The 24,421-nt window shown below is 44.9% G+C and overlaps 1 protein-coding gene across 4 annotated transcripts in view; it reads right to left on the bottom strand.

The window, feature by feature from the left end:
• The window catches only part of PLXNA1 (plexin A1), a 343,514-nt gene that overhangs the window by 246,266 nt on the left and 72,827 nt on the right, over window positions 1-24,421 (bottom strand). For all 4 annotated transcript variants that reach the window (XM_082209182.1, XM_082209180.1, XM_082209183.1 and 1 more), the window contains exon 3: window positions 21,055-21,237. In XM_082209182.1, the coding sequence (XP_082065308.1) occupies window positions 21,055-21,237 (183 nt within the window). The remainder of the gene's footprint in view (window positions 1-21,054; window positions 21,238-24,421) is intronic.

Here is a 24,421-nt window from a genome sequence, read left to right as displayed (position 1 = left end):
ACTAGGTGACAGACGATGTATATTCCTGGCCCATTGTCTTGCCACCACCAGTACTCAATAAATGTGTATCTATGTATATTTCCCGCTCCGCATATCCCCCCTCCCTCATCCGAAAATGCTAATTAATGTAATCCCACCTTTTCATAATGTATTCATGACGTGTAAAGTATATTCATGATGTAACTTGTGAAACCCAACCTTCCCATAATGTATTCGTGACGTTTCATGCACTGTATTCTGGGACATGGAGGGAAATCTCAAAAGTTCATGCCACCCCTTTCTCGCTGTTCAATCTCGCCTTGAACCTGTTGCGCAATAAACTTGGATCTTCTGCAGTTTGCTCCTGCGTCCGGCTGAGCTCATTTTCTTCCACAGGGACCCACGGACTTAGTCCGATGAGCTGGGTGGCAGAGTAACCCCGCACCCAGATTTTTTCCGTAACAGATGTTAGCCGCTCTGAGCCTGCTTTTGGCTGGGGAGGGCGGGGTATAAATAAAATTTATTAGTAGTAGTAGTATTGGTATTATTACCACTGTCTCAATATGCACAGCTTCAAAACTCCTGCTAGCTTTTTAAGAATCAACACTCCCTTAGAGGAGAAATGATCTTTGCAGCTTCTGTAGCCAGGACTGCAGCACCTTTGCTTTTCTCCATAACTGACAATGAACCAGGCTGTTATGTCCTTCTTTGATTCTTTGCAATACTTTGCTGTCCAAAATTTTAAAAAAGCAACTTCTGTCCTTCACCCAAGGAACAATCCTCCATAGGTCTATTGACATGGGATAGGAGAAAGAGTTAACCACACACATATACATCATTAAAATGTAAAGTTGCCTGCACAGGAAGGGAGATCAGAATGAGACAGAGAGCAGGCAATATTCCACTAGCACCATTAATCTGTGTTAGCCAGGGACAAAGGCTTGCCTTGGATACCGGAACAGCCTCCTTCCACACCAGCACAATCTATAGACCCCCCTCTGTCTCTAGAAAAGACACCTCCATTATTCACCTTGTGGTGCTGTCTCACACTCCTCCTCTCCACTCTCCCCCTCCAGTGGGGGACAATGTAGAAGTAATTCTGCCAACAGAAAGGCTCAAATTAATTAGCGCTCCAGCTTCTAAATGGACACAATGATCCCCGACAGGAGGACCCTCTCAAGAATTTTAGCCTCCCATCTCATTTCCATCTCAATGGTAAAGCTTTTCATCACTGCCACCCCAACCCCTTTCCCTGCAGGGGTCCCCGGAGCCAGGTCACTTGCAGAGGATCTACTGCTCCTCTCTTTTTATGCAAAGAAGCTTGGGTCAAAGGCGAGGAATGCGGGTCAGGGGAACTGGAGGATGGAGAGAAACCATTTGACAGCTTTTTAACTATGGAACAGAGGTTGGTCCCTTAGAAGCACACATGGGCTGTACATAGTACCTTTTATCGAGGGCCTTCTCGGTAGTGGCGCCTGCCCTGTGGAACGCCCTCCCAGCAGATGTCAAAGCAATAAACAACTATTTTACTTTTAAAAGACAACTGAAGGCAGCCCTCTTTAGGGAAGTTTTTAATGTCTGATGCTGTACTGTTTTTAATATTCAGTTGGAAGCCGCCCAGAGTGGCTGGGGAAACCCAGCCAGATGGGCGGGGTATAAATAATAAAGTATTATTATTATTATTATTATTATTATTATTATTATTATTATTATTCTCCTTCCACATCTCCTGCTCCTGTGCTGTGAAAGTATGTCCAAAAACACCCTGGTGCAAAGTGAAACCACAACCTATAACAATCATTGCCTGCTGAGGAAGTGGAGGCAAGCCTGAAACTTTATGTGCATCCCGTGTTTAGAAGTGTCATGTTTTGCTGAGACTGGTAACACTGCTATCAGGGCAACTGCATTTGGTCCTATCTGGCAGACTAAGGACTTGGAGGTTCGGATATGCCCATATCTTATGGGGCACTAAGACACAACAAAGCAGGAGAACAATTCCTAATAAACCAAGCTTGCCTGTGATTTATAGATCTGCCTCTGACCAGAAAGAATCAGGCTGTGTCAGGCTTGCACACTTTATCCCAAGCCTCACTATGAAAATATAGAAAGAAAGAGACAAACTCATCCCTGTTTACTTTTCAGAAAACGACGTCAGTCTCTGAGGAGTCACATCATTCGTTCATGTCAAGCTTGTTGTCTATTATCAGCTCATTACTTCTTTGGCTTTTAGCATTATTTAGTCCCCTCCACTCTTTCCAGTCATATTAATGGGAGGGAGAAGCACCCGCAGGCTTTGAATGTTTGAGCTGTCTTGACTACACTGCTGGGAGACCCTGATAAATACAACATTTCCTAATTGACACCAGTGTTTAGGTGTCTGTGCAAAGCCTGCTACCCTGAGTTGCCTTTTGCTTCCATCCATCTAATTCAGCAGCAAGTGCTGGCTGATGAACAGAGGTTATGCACGGCTCCTTATCCAGTCACTGAGGAACAGAAGCAATGGAGATGTGCAAGCTCAGCACTTTCAAGGGGCAGGGGAGTGAGTATGTCAGGGTTTGCTATTGCCTCTTGTACTGTGCATAAAGCTGGCTGGAAGACAGAAGCAGGGGGCTGTTTTCCTCATTTCTTTTATCTTTCTACACTGTTCCAAATATAGGACAGATTCAGCAAAATGTTATTGCCCATGCATCACAGGTGACCTAAGGAAAGGAAAAGACTATAGTTATGCAGTAGCTCTAGTACTTGGTCAATGAAAACGCACACCAGTCCAAGTCACAAGTGCAAACAGCAATTCCAGAGGTCTGGGGTGGGGTGAGGAGCTGCACATGGTTTGATGACACCTGTGTTCTCTTAAGCAGGACCTGATCAATTATTGGATGGAACACACTAGAATCCCATGGATAATGCTTCAAGTTCCTTGGAGGGGGAGGCCAGGATACATTTATGACAAAATACAGACAATCCTCATTTTGCATGGGTGTTCCGTTCTGGACCCCTTCACATGTCAGCGGAGCATGCATAAGCCCACCCAGTTCGACCTCTTTCCATGAAGGCTTTATGACATTCTGGGGCTACTTCAGGGTTCAGTACCATGCACACGTGCGCAGTCGCAAATCGTTTGGATGTGCCAGATCAGCTGTTGCTTGTAATCAAAGATGACCACTTTCCATGTAACTTTTCTGCAACACAGATATGCTCTCACACATCAATTCCATGTCTAAATTCTCTTTTGGGGTGGGCACAAAGATTAAGAATTATCAAACATGACAAATATGCATGCACAGCCAGGCTATTTCTGTGTCTTCATTCCAGGTAGAAACACCATTAAAATATAATATGATCGTTCTCAATAATATTATGTTTCTGGGGGTACTCAAGAGTACGCATTACTGGCACCTTTTTCCCCTAAAAGAAAAGCACTGGTTAAGACTACTTTAGAAAGAAGTGCCCTGTTAGTTCAACCTAACACAAAATGCAACCCTAAGCTGGAGGGTCATAAGAACATCACAGTAAGACATTAGCAATAGAAACCTCTGTCCTGAGTTGGCACACACAGCTGCCTCCGGCCAGTCGGCCAGCCTGGAGACTCTGGGCAGACTTCACAGGAGAGGAAGAGCCTCCAATCCGGTTTGTAAAAGGGTCTCATTGAGCTCACTTGCGGAAGGGCACTTGGCTGCTGTCAAACCCACCCCACTCCCACCAGCCCTAAACCTGTCCTTTCTCTCTGAGGCCAATGGTTAATGATAGATTTGTAATTGTTTCCTGCAACAATGGAACATCCTGTTTGGAACTGGCCGGCTCCACAAAGCCAGATGCTGACAAAAGAGCACACAAGCTCCCAGCCAGTGGATGCAGGAAAGGATATTTGCCTTCCCCCACATACTGCTCTTACTGCAGCCAGACCAAGCTCCTCTCTCTCTCTCTCTCTCCTGTCTCCCACTCCCCAACTTAACACAACAGAGCTACCAGCCTCTACCTTTATTAAAAGGGCTTGCACTTAAAGGGCTCCCAGGGGGTTTGGGGAGTAGCTGAGAAGTATTTGATGGATTCGCTTTGGCAACACTTGGCTACCTTGTCATGCCATTAACGTTATTGCTATTGAATGGAGGAAATGAGTAAGAGATACAGAGCCGAACAGGCAAACGCATGGGGCCTGAAGATACAGGACACCCTCGGAGGGAGCTACCTGCGTTCAGAAATAAGAAAACAGGGGTGCCTAGAGGGACTGCAGAGAGAATGGGAGAGCGAGGGGAGGAGAGAAACCCGATAAAAAGAGACAGAAAGAAGCCCAGGAATGAGAACAAAAGGCCCTTGTGCAGCACAAGACAGCTGGCTTAGCAATCTCCTTGTTTGGTGGGTCCAGCTCTCCTTTGCTGGCTACAGCAACTAAGCCCTGGGGCTCTAGTGGGAGGCTCTCTCCACATGACAAGCATATGACATTCCAGACTGAGAGCAGGGCAGGTCAGCCCAGCACCCTGAAGCCAAAGGCTCAGCACGGAAGCAGGGATGGGGCCAGCTGCTAACTGCTTCTAAATGCATCTGAGGAAGCAGGACCATAGTTCACAAATGCTTACACCGCAACAAATTTATTAGTCTTTATAAGGTTGCTTTTGCTGCTTTTGCTCCTAAAGCAGTTCCCTAGGGTGCAAAAAGAGGAAGGAATCCTATTCCCCAAAATGCAACTCCCAAGTGAGAGGGCAGGAACAGCACAGGCAGGTGGGTAAAAGGCATCAAGTTCACACAGAGTCTGCTAAAAGGGAGGGTGAGCTCCCCTCTCCACACTGTGAGGCCAAGGAAAGGAGGCCCAATGTTTATTAAGTAGTTATCCAAAGGCATTACTTAGGAAAATGTTGCAAGAGGAGCAACTCTGCTAGCATTTGCAAGGGGAAGCCATGGCTGAGATCCAACTCTGCCGCTGTACTGGTTTGTCTCTCAAAATTTCAAGGAAAATGCACTTCTAGGGCATTCTGAGAATATTAAGTTGTTTTTAGTACATTTTAAGTCTAGGAATCTGTGTGTGGCTGCAATCATAGTACAATTAATAGAATTTGTTTTTCTTACTTAGATTCTAGCAGGACTGCTTCACAAGCCTGATTATTTCTGCCTCCCTTTAGAAGAAGAGGGGGAGCACCCAGCCCTTACGATTGTGAATTAAAAAAAAATAAAAATCTGAACACATTATGGCAGTTTCTTGTCATTCCGTCAGAAATTAGAAGCAGGGTTTATAATGGAAAGGGAGTGCATCTTCATGAAGGTGATGGATGGATGGTGAAAGACTGTGAGAGGCAGGGAAGGGGAAATCTCCCAGGGTGGGAGGGTGGGAGAAAAAAGAGAAGCTCCCAGGTGAGAGCTGGGAGGGTCAACCCACTTCTGTGTGAAACAAGGTTGAAGATCTACTTTTGAAAGAGGGCTTTGTATTCCCCCCCCCTCCCTTTCTCTTTTCCTTTTCCCATTTTATTTTTATTTAGATAAGTTTGTTTTTTATTGTATTGTATGATGTGAAGTTTGAATTAAAAATATGGCAAAAATTGAAAGGGAGTGCAACTTAATCCCACAAAACACTTTAGGGCTGCCCATGTGGTGCCTGTGGATGTGGTGGTGGCTTTGAGGACTTCCCCTTGTACCCACAAAGTCTCTGAGCTCCTCCACTCCACACACACACACACACACACACACACACACTGCCCTCTTGGTCATGAGGTGCTGAGGGTGGTTTCCTTTTCCTCCCTTGAAAAGTACAGAGAATTGAAAGAAGAAGTTGAGAGGACTGGTATTCTATCCCACTTCCCTTTAGGTATTGTGTGCTTTTCAAGATTCAGATATATTCAATTTAGAGGGGAGGGAGTGTGTTCATGCCATGCACTTTCTCAGTTTCTGTATCTTGGAGGGGGGCGGATCTGGAGGATGGGGAAGAACACTGACCAGACAGGGTGGTACCCACAGTACCCGCTCAAAAATCCAAATGTGCCCGCAGGCCTCAAAAAGGTTGGCAACCCAGGGAAAACTATGTAATATTACCTCTGCCATTGTGCAATCTGCTGCTTTCACTCTTCCCCACTATTTTTATCCAAATTCCTCGCAGCACATTCACAATTTCACAAATAATACTGCACAAATATATTTCTACGGCTTCATTCACTCTCAGTTCAGAACGTCCATTTATTGATTGCAGAACCTAGTTTCTTTCTTTTAAAACTATCTACACTTTAAAAAGAAGTACCAAGACATACGCACGCACAGCTACATCACAGACACACCAGTCAATCCTGTCAACAGGGCTACAGGCAGTAAATGGGATTACAGACAAGAGCAAAGAGCTTGGAGTGTCACGAGCTCACTGTGACTGATTGAGAGACATCACAGGGGTTGGGAAGGGCAGGCTGCAAGGGTGGGAGTGACAGGAAGCCAAGGTCGAAAAGCCTTTGGAAAGCTGTGAATTAAAGAGAGGCTGAAGGGTTTAGAACAGCGTGACCTAAGAAGGAATAACAGACAGAACTGGTGCAAACTGTGTCCGGGGCAGCACCATCTGACAGTTGAGGTGGAAAAGTGACGCAAGAGAGAAATGGCCTTTTTCCTGCTGGTGGACTGTGCCTTATAATGTTGTTGACAAACCCGGCACCTTTTTATGAAAATGGTTTAACAGCCATGCTGTGCCTCACAAGGCACAGCAAAGCACAGTCACATGAGAAGCAACGACCTTACAAGACCAACATGATCTCACACGCTTAGTCAAAGCAGAGAAATTTGCAGCCAGAAGCTCTTTAAGCTGCCTCGCCTCTAAGCACTGAGGTACGAAAGCCCGAGCACCATTGCCAGGGCAGGCTGGATAACACAAGCAGGAAGTCGCAAGCCACAGTTGTTGCCGCTTCTTCCCAGAATTATCCCAGAGCTTCTGGCCCCAGTTTCTGCCAGGTGCCAACCAGGTAGAAAGTACAGGAGATGCATTCTCAAGTTTAATTGATAGGAATTCTTCCTAAACTCTGCATTTGAATGCGGAGGGTAATACCTTGCACTCGAAATCTTGCAATTCTTCAGACCAGCCATACTCTTTGGGGAAATTGTTTCTTTCAGGGAACTGTAACATACTGGGCTGTACAATACGCTGGTTGTTGAAGAGATCTATCCCAGCTTCTCTCACTTTCAAAGTCCACTGTTTCATTGCTCCTGGGATGTGTTTAAATGATCATTGAGGCCTCGTCTACACATGACAAATCGCCTCCCTAGGATTTCCTTGAGAATACCAAGGTTATCTTGAGGTAACAAATTACTCCCATTCATTTTGATGTGATTTTGGTTTTCTTCTCTTTAAAGTGCACTGAACTGCAGTTGATTGTACCCCATCTTCCTCCCAAATCTGAGCGACATTTTATTATTCCATGGCTTAACTGTATACCATGGAACTTGGCATAGACAGCATTTCTGAAGACAGTTACTCAGGCAAAATTAGTTCTCTTTTTAAAAAACAACACCACCTTGTGAAAAACTGGTGATATGTTTTAGAGTAGACCCATTGAAATTAATGGACCTAACTTAGTCATGTTCATTAATTTAGAGGATCAAACTAGAATCTGGGAGAACAGGGTTCAAATCCGCACTCGGCCATGAAGTCCATTGTGTGACCTTGGACCAATCACGGCTTCTTAGCCTAATTTACCTCACAAGATCACTGTGGGGATTAAATGAGGAGGGAGAGAACCTTGTATGCCACCATAAGAAAATAGTAGGCTATAAATACATAAAGAAATGGGCCTACTCTGAGTAAAACAGTTGAATATCACCCAGAGTAGCAATGTAAAGCATGGTACTCTGTAGACACTGGTTAAAACTAGGCCTCAGGTCATCATAGACATGGGGAGACAAGGCTATTAATTCTTAAACTCTAGCTCACCAGCAGAAGTGATGAACAGAGCATAGCCAGGGCAGGATAACCTACTTAACACAGAGAGGTTGTTTATTTTATTGTTGTTATTCCTATTAAAGAAGATGAGCCAACAAAAACAGAAATGAGGCCAGATCAGCTGCAGCTTCCATGGGAGAGAATAAACAAGCTGAAGAGTGCGTGAACTCTAGTGGAGGGGTGCAGATTCTGGAGACCTCCCTAATGCCTTAGCACCAGGAGCCATCTGGTTTGAGAAACAAACTGGGTTAGGGGAATTATATTGGAGACTGGACAGACAAAAGCAGACAAGAAAACATTCCCCCAAATTCCAGGGTCAATGTCTCTTCCTGACACCAGGAAGAAAAGATGCATGTATCCTGCCAAAATCAGAACTGATTCAGCCTTGGAATCCATTTTAAACACTTTAATTTAGCTTTATTTATTCATTACCAACAAAACAACAGAACAGTACAGAGCCAAGAGAAAGATATTTGAAATTCAGCAAGGAAGGGGAAAGGTGGCCTTTAATAGAAGGGAAAAAACAGAAAGACAGTCAAACAACACAAAAACATATTGCATCTGAGCTAGAAACCAAACCCCTCCCTCCCACCCCCTAAAGAAAGGAAAATGAATCCTTGACTGGAAGTTTCTGTTAGAATAGAAACAGAATCAAAATAAATTCCAGTTACTGGTTCAGAAACAAGATTTTAAAACCACAACTGAAGGTATTATTCTCATGGTCCAACAGCACAGAGGGAAAACCCGAGCACATGAAACTGGCAGGATTTTTTTCTTTCTTATTTTATCCTATTGCATAAAACAAGAAACACAAATTCTTTTAACACACTAACAGAACAATCTGTGCCCCATCCTCACTACACTGGGATGCATGTGTGTGTTGAATGGTGGAAGTGCCCCTCCACCCAGCTCTCCTAGCTCAGGTAGCTTTCCATCAACCATCAAACCTGTGTGCAGGGCAGAGAGGCCTGCTGGTGAGATCCTTCAAATGTTCCAAAATAGGACATTCCAAGAGCAGGGATCCACTGAATCCCAAGCCAGTCTCACTGTCATCACCTGACAGCATTGGGCCCGGTTGTCCTGCTCCACCCACCACTTTGAGCTGCAGCTAAGAGTACCAGGGCTGCAGATGTGAGCCGAGCCCTGCTGCCCAGCAAAGCTCCACGAACAGGAAGGGGTAAGTTTAGAGTGCATCCCAAGAATGTAAACAGATGGGGGTGGGCTGTCTGTGCTTCAGCCATGATGTAGATTCTACCCAAACTTCGTAGCTGTTCAAGTTGTTGCCAAAATGTTTTCGTTCTACATGTCCTACTTCATCTCACTATTCCCACTATGCTTCTATCCTTAGTGCCCCATGTTAGAGAGGCAGACTTTCACTTGAAAGTGTCCTCCACCTGTCCAAGTCCAGTTATAAGGTAAGAAAAGCTTAAGGAGGGTGAACGGGGCCTTGAAGAGCGCCACAAATGTCAATGACTTCAACGATAAGGCAGGAAACCACCTATTCCCTTGGATGTACCAAAGCATTAAAGGGGAAGGAACACGGCCTAGATTACACTGTCTGTGGCGCAACCAAGAATAGAACCTGATCTCATGACTCTGAGCCCTCTGCTTCAACAAGTCCATTCTTTGTCTTCTCGGGGTGTGGGGGTGGGAACTATATAAAGCACCCAGTCTCTAAAGTAAGGAAGTAATCCTCATGAACTGAAAGAAATAACTAAAAGACTTATACTGGCAAAATCCCCTACATCTCATGTCTTCTTGTTGGAGGGTGTGTGTATAGAGTTTCTCACACAAAAACAAGCATACCATTGTCTAGGGTTTATACCCAAGGCAGACTAATCAGGTGGCCATTTTCAAGCAATCCAGCTGACCAACAGAGGAAACAGTAATGACCACACAAAAAGAAAGCCATGCAGATTTATTGGTTGGATGAGGCTGATGCAAAACAATGATCCAGTGATGACTAGGGAAAGGGTGGCAAGTAACACCAGACAGATATTCCCAAACTTTCCAAGTTGCTAAAAATATACCCTCCATTGGGAGTCTTATGTAGGGGAAGGGGCACAAAGATAAACTCAAGGAGAACAGAGGAGGAAAAGGAATGTGCAAAAGTAAGGGATCTCTTAACTATGGTTAAATACACACCAAGCCTTAGGTTTAGATTAGGATAGCGGGGATATTCCAAGGACAGTTATTCTTTTCCCCCTAAGGCCAAATCTTTTAAAAGCATCTCGTGCTCTGTGGTGACCAACCAAAGAAAGCTCATGTTTACAGAAAGTAACTGACTGTATACATAAATAAAATAAGATGTCTTGTGTAAAAGTCATCTATGCTGACTGGCAATTTCTGCTTCAGTTGAGAGTTTTCATGGGAGATATGTCAATGAAGTTAATAAACTATTAGACTGGAAATAATACAAAAGATTCTGTCACAGAGCAGGAGGTACCTTGACAAAAACAACTCTCAAGTTATTCCTCATAGACTTTGATGATGAACATCCTAATCTTTCAATGCAACAATCAGCATATTTTCAATTCCTCATAAACTGTTCAGATCAGTTTGTTGATAAAGTATAATGAAATAGTAAACCACTACATTCCAATCAGCGGGACGCGGGTGGCGCTGTGGGTAAAAGCCTCAGCACCTAGGGCTTGCCGATCGAAAGGTCGGCGGTTCGAATCCCCGCGGCGGGGTGCGCTCCCGCTGCTCGGTCCCAGCGCCTGCCAACCTAGCAGTTCGAAAGCACCCCCGGGTGCAAGTAGATAAATAGGGACCGCTTACCAGCGGGAAGGTAAACGGCGTTCCGTGTGCTGCGCTGGCTCGCCAGATGCAGCTTTGTCACGCTGGCCACGTGACCCGGAAGTGTCTCCGGACAGCGCTGGCCCCCGGCCTATAGATGTGAGATGGGCGCACAAACCCCAGAGTCTGTCAAGACTGGCCCGTTTGGGCAGGGGTACCTTTACCTTTACCTTTACATTCCAATCATGAAATAAACATGAATCCTCTGCTAAGACTAATATTTGGCCAACATCTCTGAGAAAGAAGTCCCTAAATATAATAACCCTTAAGATATCCCCTACAGATCCCTCTGGAATTTACCTGCCTTATTTATGGCGTCCCCACTCTCTTATCTCTAAAGAGATTCCCTGCCAGGCCTAATCCTAATCTCATTGGCCCCAACCTTATCTCATTTACAGAGAAACTCTCCTGGCTAGAACTGAGTCTGGCTCTAAAAGGCTCTCATTTCTTCTAATAGAGCCTAGATAACTTGTGTAAACAACCTTGAGAGAGACAAATAAAAACTCCAACAGAACTTGGTGTTCAGATAATCCCCTTCCAAGAGGTTCACAATGTTTAATCTCTCCTCTTCCCCCATCACTCCAACCAGGGTGACAGAAAATCTGTAAATGCCCAAGTGCCTGAGGCAATAGGCTCAAAAGGTCTCATTTCTCCCTCATCAATATTTAAGGGACTTCTGTCTTTCTTGGGACCATTGTAGGTTTAATAACAGATGGTGGCTGTCTGAATAAGTGGGTTGCTCTTTTCAAAAACAGGGAGGAACCAAGAACTGGGACAATACACAAGGCCATACAGCAAGCTACAGAGAACTCCTATCTCAAGCTATGCTCTAAGTATTCATAATTAGTACTTATTTCTTCCCTTGCAATGCCAATCTAATCTAAACTGAACACAGCATTGGTGGATATCTAGAGTGATCCAATTAAATAATTATAATCAAATAATTGCGAAGAAGAGGAGATTTTGGCAAAACCAAGGGGGTAGAAAAGCTGCACTATCTTCCACAGGAAATCACAAAGAACAACAAAGAGTTGGTGTGGAGAAAAACAGCAATACAGTATGTAATTCTCTGTTTGAATTGTGGTCTGTTTGACCACAAGTCAAACAACGCAGGCAAGGGAGTACAAAGAGGATGTGGCTTCTATGTGGCAATCCTAGCATATGAAAATGTCATCTTCACATTTAGTCACCTTTGCAAATCCAAAGATCACTGCATTTGTGCACAACAATCCCATGACAACAGAAATGTAATGACTGGGACTTGGGGAAGGCCAGCAGGGAATCTCTTCTATAACACCACAGAGGTGAAAGAATTCCAAAATAACAAAATATCTAGTGATTAAAAAGTTATCAGTTCCTGCTATGATTACTTACTGCAGTTTTGTTTAGGTCTGTATAGCAGTAAATTAATGAGAAACCCACCAATCAGGGAGAGGAACTATAACTTCCTACAGTGCAGCTGCCCCATTGAATTTCCATTTTAGCCATGTAACAAATGCACATTTGTTTGTTTGTTTTTAGCTAAGTTGCACCCACCCACCCCTTCCTCTTTTACCTCTGACTGAACATGAGTTCTCCCCTTGTCTCTCTGTCAGGAAAGCAACAGAGATCAGAAAGGCAGTAGTGCTTTCCTGGGCAGCCAGTGTTGATATTCTCCCTCTTTTGACAGCAAGAGAAGATATGCACAAATGCAGCAGCCACAGCTCCCAGCTATATTCCCCCAGGAACAGTGGCTGCTGTGGCTTTGTTCACTTTCACTTTCTGGGAGAGAGGGGGATGAGGACTCCCATACAATAATAATGGGCACCTAAAGGCAGTTTCTACTTGCCGTAGGCATCCATGAACACCTAATTACAAGGCTGAAGTGGAGCATCGCAATTCCAATTCTCAATCTCTCTCTCCCTTTGTGCCAGAAGCCTGTTTTCTGCATTTGGGTAAGCTAGAAATTCTATACTCACTCACAGACAGACAGACAGACAGACATTTGCTCAGAGGAGTTAAGCCAACTCAGAGCACACCCACTGAAATGACCAGACATGGCTAACATGGAGTCATTAATTTTAATGGGTCTACTCTGAGTAGAACTTAGTTGGCCACAATCCAGGAGTTTTTTTTTGGTGTGTGTGTAGATCGGGGTCAGCAACCTTTTTCAGCCGTGGGCCAGTCCACCGTCCCTCAGACCATGTGAGGGACTATATTGGGGGGGGGGGGAATGAACGAATCCCTATGCCCCACAAATAACCCAGAGATGCATTTTAAATAAAAGCACACACTCTACTCCTGTAAAAACACCAGGCAGGCTCCACAAATAACCCAGAGATGCATTTTAAATAAAAGGACAAATTCTACTCATGTAAAAACACACTGATTCCTGGACCATGCACAGGCCGGACTGAGAAGGCGACTGGGCCGCATCTGGCTCCCGGGTCTTAGGTTGCCTATCCCTGGTGTAAATCAATGTACCAACAGTCACACCTGTATAGCTAGCATTACTTAGTGGCTTCTGGCTGCCCACTGTTAGCCTGTGTTCTGACCAGCAGGGCTGTTCGTATGACCCCACAAAGGCTTAGGTGAGAAATTGTGTCTACCAATAATTTCTTTAAGGTGAAGAAGATGCACAGGTATTTTTTATTAAAGTGCCTTGAGAGCATAACACTCATGCTAATGCCAAGCTCAGGCACAGTGTGCTGATCCCTTAGCAGCCAAACTGAGGGAGCTCCTGGCATACTTAGGGGAATCTTGGACATTTGCAGAAGCACATAAAATGTACTAATAGCAGAGAGGACCCAAAGGAGGGCAGCAGGAACAAAGAAAAACAAAAGTGCATGCAGCCTAGCAATGCTGTTACCTGAACCACAGTAGGAGCTCATGAGAAACTGCTAGGCTCCTCCCTCCACCTCAGTGGGATCAGTACAGGAGGGCAGAGATACACACCCACAACTCCACATTCCTGCATCTTTGGAAGTTCTAAATTAAGAAATCCTACTTCTTAAGGACCTAAGAGAGAAGGTCAGTGCAAAAAGATTAGATTCTTTTATTTGCTTGCCTAAGTTTCCAGTCTGTCGGTGTCATGATGTTTTCAGTGTCACTTGTCTTAAAAATGTGTATGATTACACCAGCTTTAAAGAAACTGAGGTGTTGACGAGTGTAATGTATGACCTGTTAGTTTCAATTGCAGCTAGAAATATATGTACAGAAGAACTTCTGAAGTCTCGCTTTCAAGAGCTCCAGGATGGAGGAGGAGGACAAAAGAAAAACTATGCTCCAGATTATCATCGCTGCCCCTGCCCCTCTTCTCCCAAATGCTGAGATATGAAATTGCCATCCAGTTGCGCGAACCAATGAGACAATCCCCTTCTCAGTGCAGAGCTAGAAAGAGGCACAAGGGAAATGGGGAGGGAAGGAAAGGGGGGAGGGGTGACAGAAGAGACAGGATGAGGAAGGGCAGGTCAAGGGTGAGGCTACAGCTGCAACAGGTGCCGGCTGGCAGACCATCCTCAGAGAGGCAACTGTCTGAGGCATGTCTATCAAGGCACAGCAAACAGGGCCAAGACTGCACTGTTGCTCCCTGGGACAAAGGGGCTCTGTGCGTTTGCATCTGGCATCCTGAACAAATGCAAGAGGGCAGGATAGCATGAAGAGAAGATGCTGCTCTCCATGGAGAAGAGGGGCCCTGGTCATTGTACAAGGACATGAGCTCACAATCTTCTTTTAAGGCCATCTTCTGGAGAAGGCTTGTCTATCTTCCCCTTTGACCTCCAATATTGCACAAACTTAGGCAGGAAGCCCATATCCAGCAACACAGGCAGTGGGGTTTCTCAGACTACAGATGTATGCACCCATGAATTTGCAAACACAACAGCTCTCCATGCACATCTGTCTTTTCCTGAGACAAACAAACCAAGGCATGGTTGAGTTGTTGAAAGGTCTCATTCAGTGGAAAGGTATGGCTACTTCTCAGTGGAGGGAAAGGAATTTAATCCACTGTATTATGACATCACATGCCCAGAACAAATATTTTAAATACCCTGACCTGGGGCTGAGCTTTGGTGAGTTCTAACTCAAGCGAAGTCATATCTTTTTAAGCATTTCCAGCATTTCTTAATATGATTATCCTTCCAAGCTCATTAGGTCATTTTCCTTGAGACACAATGAACACAATCCATAAGCCACCATTTATGCAACAAAGTACACCTAAGTCCCAGAGAGGGGACCCTGAATGCGGGACAGAGGCTCAACTCAATACCTTTGAGATTTCTTCCAGTCTTATGATCACTGAATACTGGTGGCCAAAGCACTTCTGCCAGTGCAAACTGCTCCAAGTGACAGAGAAATGAGAGCAGTTTCCCAGCTCACAGACTAAATAGAGCAGGGAGGTGAAACCTGTGACCGTTCAGATGTTGCTGGAGTCAAATCCCCATCAGCATTAGCTAGCACGGCTAATGGTCAGAGATAATGGAGCTGTAGTACAAGACGACACAGGATTTCCATCCCTGAACCAGGAGAGCTATTCTATATTTATAACAGTCATGAAAGAGGATGCAGCCCAAGGTTCTTCAGCATAATTCCTGTCCTCTCCACCCCAGCCTCCTAGCTCAAGCAACACTTTTGTTCTTCGTAATGACGTTTTCATGAGAGTGACTCCTGTGAGGTGGTGAACGCACCTTGAAGTAGAAAAACCAGGCAGTGGCATCGAACTGTGGCTTCGTACATACTACACAAAGGATGCACACAACAGAAAATCCTGGGAAATGCAATTCACCCCACAGAGCTACAATTCCCAGCACCCTTAACTGTACTTCCCAAGATTCTTGGGGAGCTCAATGTATGGTGTGTCTGCAGCCTTTGGAAGGTTCTAAATACATGTTTGAGGGGCAGCACACCCATAGGCGACTGGCAAGGGAAAGTCTGAGCTAACTGTTGAGCACATTGAGGAAGCATGCCTTAAGCTAGCCACACCCCTTTCTGCAGCGCCCACATTCCTTCTCAAGGACTGCATCTGTTCTACCTCCTTTTACGAGAAACAGGAGATGGGAAGATTTTCCTTGCCACACAGTGCCAGGATCAGCCTTTTCACCAAAGTGCCAAAGGGAATTCTGGCACAAGCTTTGCTGCTTTTAAGCGAAAGGATTAACAACCCTGCCAGGAGACAGAAACTGCAGACAGCCACTGTGTGAGCTGCATGGAAGGCTATGCTACTGCCCCACATCTCCAGCTATTCACCCTGTAGAAAGTTCACCCATTATTTCACCCATCCGCTTCTGCTCTCTGTTTTTGAGAGTGAGGAGTTATAGCCAGCATTAATCCTACTCAAAGTAGACTCGTTTAAATCAATGGACCTTAAGTTAGACATGCCCATTAATTCCAGTGGTTCTGCTCTGAGAAGGATTAATACTGGCTACAACCCAATGTTATATATGCACAGGGACTGGATTTTAAAAAGAACTAGGAGTCAAAACAATCAGGAAGCCTTTAGGAAAACTTAATTCCAGTGTCACACAGGGTCCTTCCTGCAACATTTCCTAGCCAGCAAACTGCCTATAATTCTCGGGCCTTGCGTCCCTCAAATATTTTGTCCTATGCCTAGCAATAAGAACTGTTCCCCATCTCTTTTGCAGTCTTCACATAATGCCTCCCATTATATACATCTCTGAAGCCACACATCCCATCCTCTATTTACCTCTAGGTTGGGGGAACAAGTGTGAAGGAAGCCTGGGAGAATTGTGTTCCTGCTGTAGCTGCAGAGACAGCCAGGGGCAGGGTCTGATTGCACAGGGCTCCCTAGGAGGATCAAGTAACTGCTGAGGCAGCATTTTTCCCATCTTCCAATCTCAGTCAGGCGGCCCTTGCTGGAAAAAACCAAGTTCTCGATGTCACCCCAGGAGTTCCACACACACACACACACACACACACCACTACCTCAAGGTTAAAGCAGGGGACACAGACCACTTTATACACTGACATATGCAGACACTTCAGGGGGTTAAGTCCCACTACAGTCCCGCTATATGTTGCACTCAAAACTGACATATGACAAAGGTACAGATCCTTTTCTTCCCTGTTTGCACGTTTGCTTATATTTAGCATTCTTTGGGACTAGCTGGCATGCAAAGTTGAGGGCAGGGATGCTCTGAAAAGTCAGCTGAAACTAGTTTCAGACCTAACTAACCCTATAACTGCATTCTTTACCAACCTGCCTACCGGGGGGGTTGCTTTGTAGACCCAGAAGATGCTTCTGTGCTTCTTTGCAGGGCAACTGTGTCTTCAATCTTAACAATATGTCACTCAAAAGGGCAGGAAGAAAGGAAAAAATAGGGGAAGAGGCAGAATGTTTTTGTTGTTGTTGACAGCCATCTGCCTCGAGATACTGTGCCTCTGGGGATGAAGTCAACCCACTGGAGAATCACAATGCCTGTTGTGGCTGCAGAGACTGGTAACTCCTAACTGCTGCCTCCCGTGTTGTTTTTTCTGTGTTAGGAGCACTGAAGTGCCCTCTCCAGGGTGCAAGCCGGGGTACTGTGTATGAAGGTCCCTGGCTGCTCACTGGACAAAACTCCCCTCCCAGCCTTGCTGACGTAGAAAGCATGATGTTTGGCACCAACCTGGTTGCAGGAGGGAGGCGTAGAAGACGCTATCCAACCATCTTAGGGATTTCATTCTGGATTCATGTAGGTTTTACTCCTTAGTATTTTCTTCCCCCATAGATTTTTCCTCTGGGTTTACTCCGGAAGCCTTTCTCATGAATGAAAATAGCAGCAAGGCAGCAGAGGTTTAGGATTAGAGTTTCCTTCTCCTTGAAGGGCAACCTTCCCAGGTTGACAAGCCCCATCTGCCCCTCATTTCCCTCTACTGCCAAAGGAAAAAAATTTCTGGACACAAAGCAAACATCAGGATTCACCAGAGAAAAATAATTGGATGCTAAAACACACCATCTCAGTGGTTTCATCTATCCTCCTGCCACATGTCCGTCCACACACTCACACATGCAGAACTGCCCCAGCAGAGAACTCTTTAAAGCCTGCAATTTGGAACTTTAAAAGTGGAAGAGAAAATGGTAGAAATGAGACACCAATCACTGCAGACCACATATCAATCCGAAAGGGATGACAATCTGCCTAAGTCTTCTCTCAGTCTTCATGGCTACAAAGCCAAAGCCCTGACAAAGTGAAATCTCTCACGATCCATTTGGACTAGAGGCCGCCAGCCATTCTGGTGCCTCTTTTTATCGGAAAGAAGTCAGGAAATATCAAGAACAGGTGCTACTGCCCAAAAGGGAATGAAGTCTGACTGCTACACTGAATCAAGAGCATGGGTGTCCTAGCAGTTACAGAAGTGTGGCTGACAGCGTAGATTGCTAGCTCAAGAACTTCAAACAGAGGTGTACACCAGGTCCTCTCTCTCAATGGTGTAGTCCCGCTTTACCATATACCCAAGACATAAAAAAAGCACCAAGCTCCACCATTAAAAAGACCTCATGCTCTACATTACACTTTTTCTGTACATAACAGCATCTACTGAATCTGCATATCTGCAGTGGGGAAAACATTTGTGCCACAGACATACTCTAAAGCACATATATGTCTCCACACCTAGAGATTGTCTCCATGTAGAGCAAGGTTACCCAAACTTGGATCTCCAACTGTTTTTGGACTACAACTCCCATTATTTCCAGGTAGCAGGACCAGTGGCCAGGGATGATGGGAATTGTAGTCCAAAAATAGCTGGAGGCCCAAGTTTGGGAAACCCTGATGTAGAGCAACCTTAATTCATGAAGCAGCTGTGACAAAGCCACTCCTCCCAATACCTTGTATCTGAATTTAGTCTCCTATAAGAAGTAACCCACTTTGGCAGTTAAAACAAAATATCTGTAATCTTTGAGTGATAAGGGAGACCTATAAGGTCAGTCTTAAGGCCACCTCATGGGGTGTGTTCTCTCTTAAAATACTGATATATCACTTCACCTGCTGTCTAGATGAGCTGTCTTTTCTGAGGAGGAAGTCTCATATTTAGAGCAGAGAACAAAGTTGGCTAAGATGAGTTTTCGCTTCAAAGTGGCAGAGTCTAGGTTGTTCTTATTGAACAAAACACCTACATTTCTGTAATACAACAGCTACGACACTACCTTGGGGTTTCACAGTTTTCCTAGTGCTGAGCTGAGAAGGCTACAGACTAAAAAAAGCTCCAAAACCAACTCTATTTACCCTCCTAATAAACAAAACAACTCTTCTCCGCTTATGTGGGGCCTACACTCTCTTAATCACATATCCTAAAAATGACCTTCAACCTGGCCTCAGGCCAGTCTTTGCATTCCAGATTCACTGAACTAAAAATCAGTATCTTGCTTGTTCTTAGTCTGCAGGGATTAGACGTAGATACCAGTTTCCCTGCGCTAGAAAAACATTCCACATAGACAAGATGACTCCAAGCAGGGCAAGATGCAGAGCAAATTCAGTGTACAGAATGTTCGATCAACAAACTCCTGCCACCCCACATCCATAATTAGCATGTTGCGCACCAGTCCTTTCCTAAGCTATGCTTCCAAGACACAATTTTAAGGGCCACAACCCAACACTTCACACATTATGCTTTTAAGATATACATATTAAAAAATGCACGTTAAGTATGAATGGGTTAAACACGTTTTCACACATGTGTCATACATGTACACCTCCTCAGGGACACAGAATTGGCTATTGGGTGCTCCTCTTCTGCAGCAAAATGTAAAACGTTCTCAGCTGAGTTTGATGAGCACATGCTGACTTCCACTAAAGCACACCTGCATCTATTATATACTCTGTTTGTACAAGGATTTTGTTCTTCCCAAGAGACTAATACATCCAATGCATATACTAAGCCACTGCATGCCTTCCTCTCTACATTCACATTCAAAAGACACTACACCGACTTCTGTACTAGAAAATACTTATAAGCTTTGAAAATTAGAACCTTCGCCAGGGAGGGGCAAAAATATCAAAGGTGGAAGCAACTCAAAATTCAAGCCATTCCTTAGTTCAGACCCCAGTATCAACATGCCTTGGGTAAAGAGGAGCCCCCTACTTGATTAAAGGTAAAGGTAAAGGTACCCCTGCCCGAACGGGCCAGTCTTGACAGACTCTGGGGTTTGTGCGCCCATCTCACATCTATTGGCCGGGGGCCAGCGCTGTCCGGAGACACTTCCGGGTCACGTGGCCAGCGTGACAAAGCTGCATCTGGCGAGCCAGCGCAGCACACGGAACGCCGTTTACCTTCCCGCTGGTAAGCGGTACCTATTTATCTACTTGCACCCGGGGGTGCTTTCGAACTGCTAGGTTGGCAGGCGCTGGGACCGAACGACGGGAGCGCACCCCGCCGCGGGGATTCGAACTGCCGACCTTTCGATCGGCAAGCCCTAGGCGCTGAGGCTTTAACCCACAGCGCCACCCGCGTCCCACCCTACTTGATTAGGTGCTTCCTAAAAAATTCTGCTAAGGCCCTAAATACAATTCTGCCTGGTAGAAGATGCAGTTATTGCCGGCTGTGTTTACACAGGGAATAGCCAGCTGTAATTATAGGAACGATGTTATGATAACAGGAAACCCATGCCCTGTGGAGATATTGAGGAGAGGCATACAGCTATTTGCTAATTACCAACAACAAGAACCCTTTGTGTAGCTGGGGAAGGATGAGTTCCCTCTACTTTGTGGACTTAGGACCACAGATGTTTTAAATCATCCACATCAGAGTTATTCTGCAGTCTCCAAGGCGTATGCACAGTTATCAGAGTTCTTTGGTTCTTGCTGACAGAGCAGAGCCATCGTCCTCAGGAATTTCCCCCCAAAATGCATCTGCTTAGTGTAACACAGGCAAATGTGTGTGGCAAAACTGCAGAAGCTAACAAGAAAGTAGCAATGCAACTTCATGGCAAAGGCAGGTAGAGCAGAAATGATGGCAACCTCAAAAAGGCTGGCAAAGGTCCTCTAAACGAAAAGGAAGCCTGCTCTAAGGAGACCTTTAAAAGAGACCAGCTGAGTCTGCTATTTACTATTTTTCCTACAAGACTTGCTAAAGACAGGAAGAAAAGCAATCTGGCTTTAGCACATTGCACAGAAAAAGGCACTTGACATGTAATATTGGCCTGTATTTTTAAAATATTTCTGCCCCAGGAGAGATTGTACAGAGGGTAATACTTCTGCTGAAAGAGCAGGTGCAAAGGATACTAGAAAAAAGCAAGTAACAGTTGTTCAAGGTCAAATCCTTCCATACAGAAATAGCTCCAAAGATTATGAAGAAATTGTGCACATTGAAATATCCGCCCCTTCCATTCCATTGCTTTTGCCCTCTTATGGTCCAAGCAACATAACCCTACAAAACCCCAAAGAGCGAGCTTCACTGCCCCCTACCTTTTTTATCCTGCCTCTCCGTGTCCCAGCAAAGACCACGGTGTGCCCACGGTAGTCATACGCAGCCACTGATGTCATGCCATCTTCCTTGTCCACAAAGAGCGGCACACCTTCAATGGTGACTGTTCCACCCAATGGCTGGTTAAAATCCTGACCACAGAAATTGTCATCAATTTGCAGGGGCTGTGGGAGAGAAAGGGAAGAAAGAGATTAGCTGTTTGACAGCATTCCAGCACATCATGCAAATGGCTGTGAATGAGAAAACGGTACAGAAATCTGCAAAGTCACCACAGATACGAAAACATATAATTCTAGTGCAGATGTTGATGGCTTCTTTAGGAATGCATGTGTAAGGCAGTCACAGGTGAGAGAACTCTCTTAAAAACCCTCTTCCTATTCCTTCCCATGAATTTCAAGAGGCCCGTGCAGCCTCTCACTCCATCAATGTTCCTTAAAAAAATTCCACAATTCCACAGGCACATATCAGAATATGTGGTGCACCACTTCACCATCTAATTTCCACTTTCAGAATCCTTTCAGAAGAGTGCAAAACAAGGACATGGGACAGTTCCCAAATGTGGAAATTATCAAAGTGAAGGAATGAAACCAAAATAAAAAGGTAGCATTTCTGAAGTTCCTACATCTATATAAAATTACTGTAAAAATCAATACACTTGACTAAAACAAAAACAAAAACTGCTGGGATGCAGCAAGTAAGAGACACTTCACACACTTGATGGCAGAGGCAAATACATGTTAACATTTAGTGTGCACTGGCTTCTACCCCATAACATGGTGGCAACATTGTTTTTAAGTGCATATGAACTGTCTCCTTGCAGTATGTTTTTGTGGTAAACACACCAGTACAAACCGTATCTACCACACTCATTACAAGGTAAAAAAGTGAGCACAAGCTGCAATTTTAACACAGACCTGTTTCAACTGCGAATCTTTCTTTCAAGAGTGGCCTCAGCAAATTGCACAGGTCACCAGTATGCCAGGATCCTATTCTCTTGCATAGTTAGCACAATGCTCAGTCTACGCCTGTACAGGGCAGAGATGCAGCAACCTGAGGCCCAGTTCAGATGCAATAACAGAGATGCAGTCCCAGGGGCTGCAAACAGGTTTTGCACCTGCAAACTCCTTCCTCACTCTTTCCTTTGCACCCCCAGTTTTGGTGAAGATTTCTTTGTTTACAAGCTACCTGGGTGAGATTAATTAACAACATGCTAATCAGCTTAAGAGACCACCTTGCACCATGTGTGCCTACTGAACCTCTTAATTTGAGGAACTTGCACTTTTACAAGTGTCATATAAGGTTCGCTTTGCATCTGTGAGCAGTCAATCTTTTCAATGTAGAAGCTTTGGAACTCGCCATTATCCACATCACATTAAGGCCAACTTTTGATTCAATCAGATACCCTAATGGCAGGTCATAGCAACCTTTATGCTCCTGTATCATTTTCAATGGTTTACGGCTACATGAATACTCCTCCTTCAGTTGAGACTGTAAATTGCTAGAAAAAGCAGCAAGCTGACCAGGGTGTTTAACTATTTAAAGGGCAACCTTCCATGAATAGAATCACCATCACTTCCCCATATTCTTTGTTCACTTAATGTTTCCAAAAGAATGGTGACCTACATACCTACCAATTGTGCCACTTTGCCAAAGAGCTAAACTACAGAAAATGGAAGTGATCAGCTACAGGTCTGGAGAGAGACCTTAAACCATATTTTTCCCTCTTCAAAAGTCACAAGAAACTGTAGTTTAAGAAATCAGGAAATTTCTGCTGAAGCTGGACATATGAAGCATCAGCATAACCACGGAGGGGGGCGGGGGGGGACAGCTGGCCCCCGAAATAAACAAAAATCAATATAAATACATAGTGAACTGAGGTTCTGCCCCCCCCACGAAAGGCCTGCCCCCCCTAACAAAAATCCTGGCTACACCCATGATTATGAAGGGAGGAAGGATGGGGGGAGTGAAGAGGGAGCATGTGGGCACACAGCTTATTCTTGTTTTAATAAACCACATTTGGTAATATTAGCTTGTGTTGCAGCAAATCTCTCATCTAATTAGTCTTCTCCAGGTGGAGAGAGCTATAGATCTGCTTCAGCTAATGGAGCACCTTTAGATAAAAGACCTCTGCTGCTACTTTGAGGCAGAAGAGTTCTATGTTTACCTATTACTATTATTAGTTTATTACCATTATTATCATTACCACTGCCATTATTTATGCTGTAAAGTTCACTACACTCTGCACAAAAGATAACATAGGCATGCCCTTGCAGAATGGCTTACAACAGACACAACACAAGGAAAAAGGGACAGGAGCAGAAAAGAGAAAATACACGCATTCAGAGTTTAAGCGGGTTGAATGTTCACTGAAAGAATCTGTTCTTGGAGATTAGAATGCTAGAAAGGGCCTAGCCATCTCTCCCTGCTTTATGACAGCTGCCTGGTGCCTAAACCTACTTTGAAACCACACAGTAAAGTGAGCGTAGTGTTGTAAAGGGTCTAAAGCATGTGGAAAAAAGTTGCCTGTCCTTTTACAGGGGCCAAGATACTGGGCCTAGCAGCTGGTCTAACAAGAGACGAGGCCTTCCATGCACATGTTTTAACCAGCACCACTTGAGGAATTCTTCTTGTCAGCTTTTATCACAGTCTCAAGGATTCATTGTGCAGCTCTTCGCATCTGTGCTACAGGGCCCAAGGGGAATGGCACTATATAATTCTGCACCTGTGTGCTTTCCAGTTCTCCCCCAGGTCACTCCTAAATAGGGAATGTTGTATCTCATGGGCGGCAAGAGGAATGTGCTTGCAAGCTGCAGACACACACATGCAAACTACAGAATCCACCCATATTACATTCCTCCCTGTAGTTTCGCATGGACACCACGTTGCCCACATCCTGTCCTAAGCTGCTGGCCCTTGTGTCTGCACAGATGTTAAACAACTCCTACATTCTGCCCCAGAGACAGACAGAATTCAACAAGGGATGAGAGGACTGGGCGGGGGCAGGATGAAGTGGACCCTGTTCACAGAACAGTTGCGAGGCTGTTCAGGTCTCTCTGGGAGACCAAGCGAGGTCTGCAGAACAGCTTTATAGAGTGCATTTTAAGCAAGCCATATCCAAAATAGAGAGGAAGCCGGCAAGGCTTATCTTCCCTTGCCTTTCACTCTAGTGACAAATCCTAAGTGAGCCATAGCATTTATTGTACATACTTTTACTGATATGTGGCTTCTAAAACACTGGGGTGGGGTGAGGGGGAGAGGGTGTGTTAGCCCAAAATGCCAAAACATTGGAGGGCAGTTTTAATACTCCATCTGCAGGCCCTTGCAGAATAAACTAATTTTGTTTCAGCT

The sequence above is a fragment of the Podarcis vaucheri genome (genome assembly GCF_965113315.1).
Source record: "Podarcis vaucheri genome assembly, chromosome: 2".
Lineage (NCBI taxonomy): Eukaryota > Metazoa > Chordata > Lepidosauria > Squamata > Lacertidae > Podarcis > Podarcis vaucheri.
Note: the sequence above shows the minus strand (reverse complement) of the source record. Positions and strands in the feature narration are given on the sequence as shown.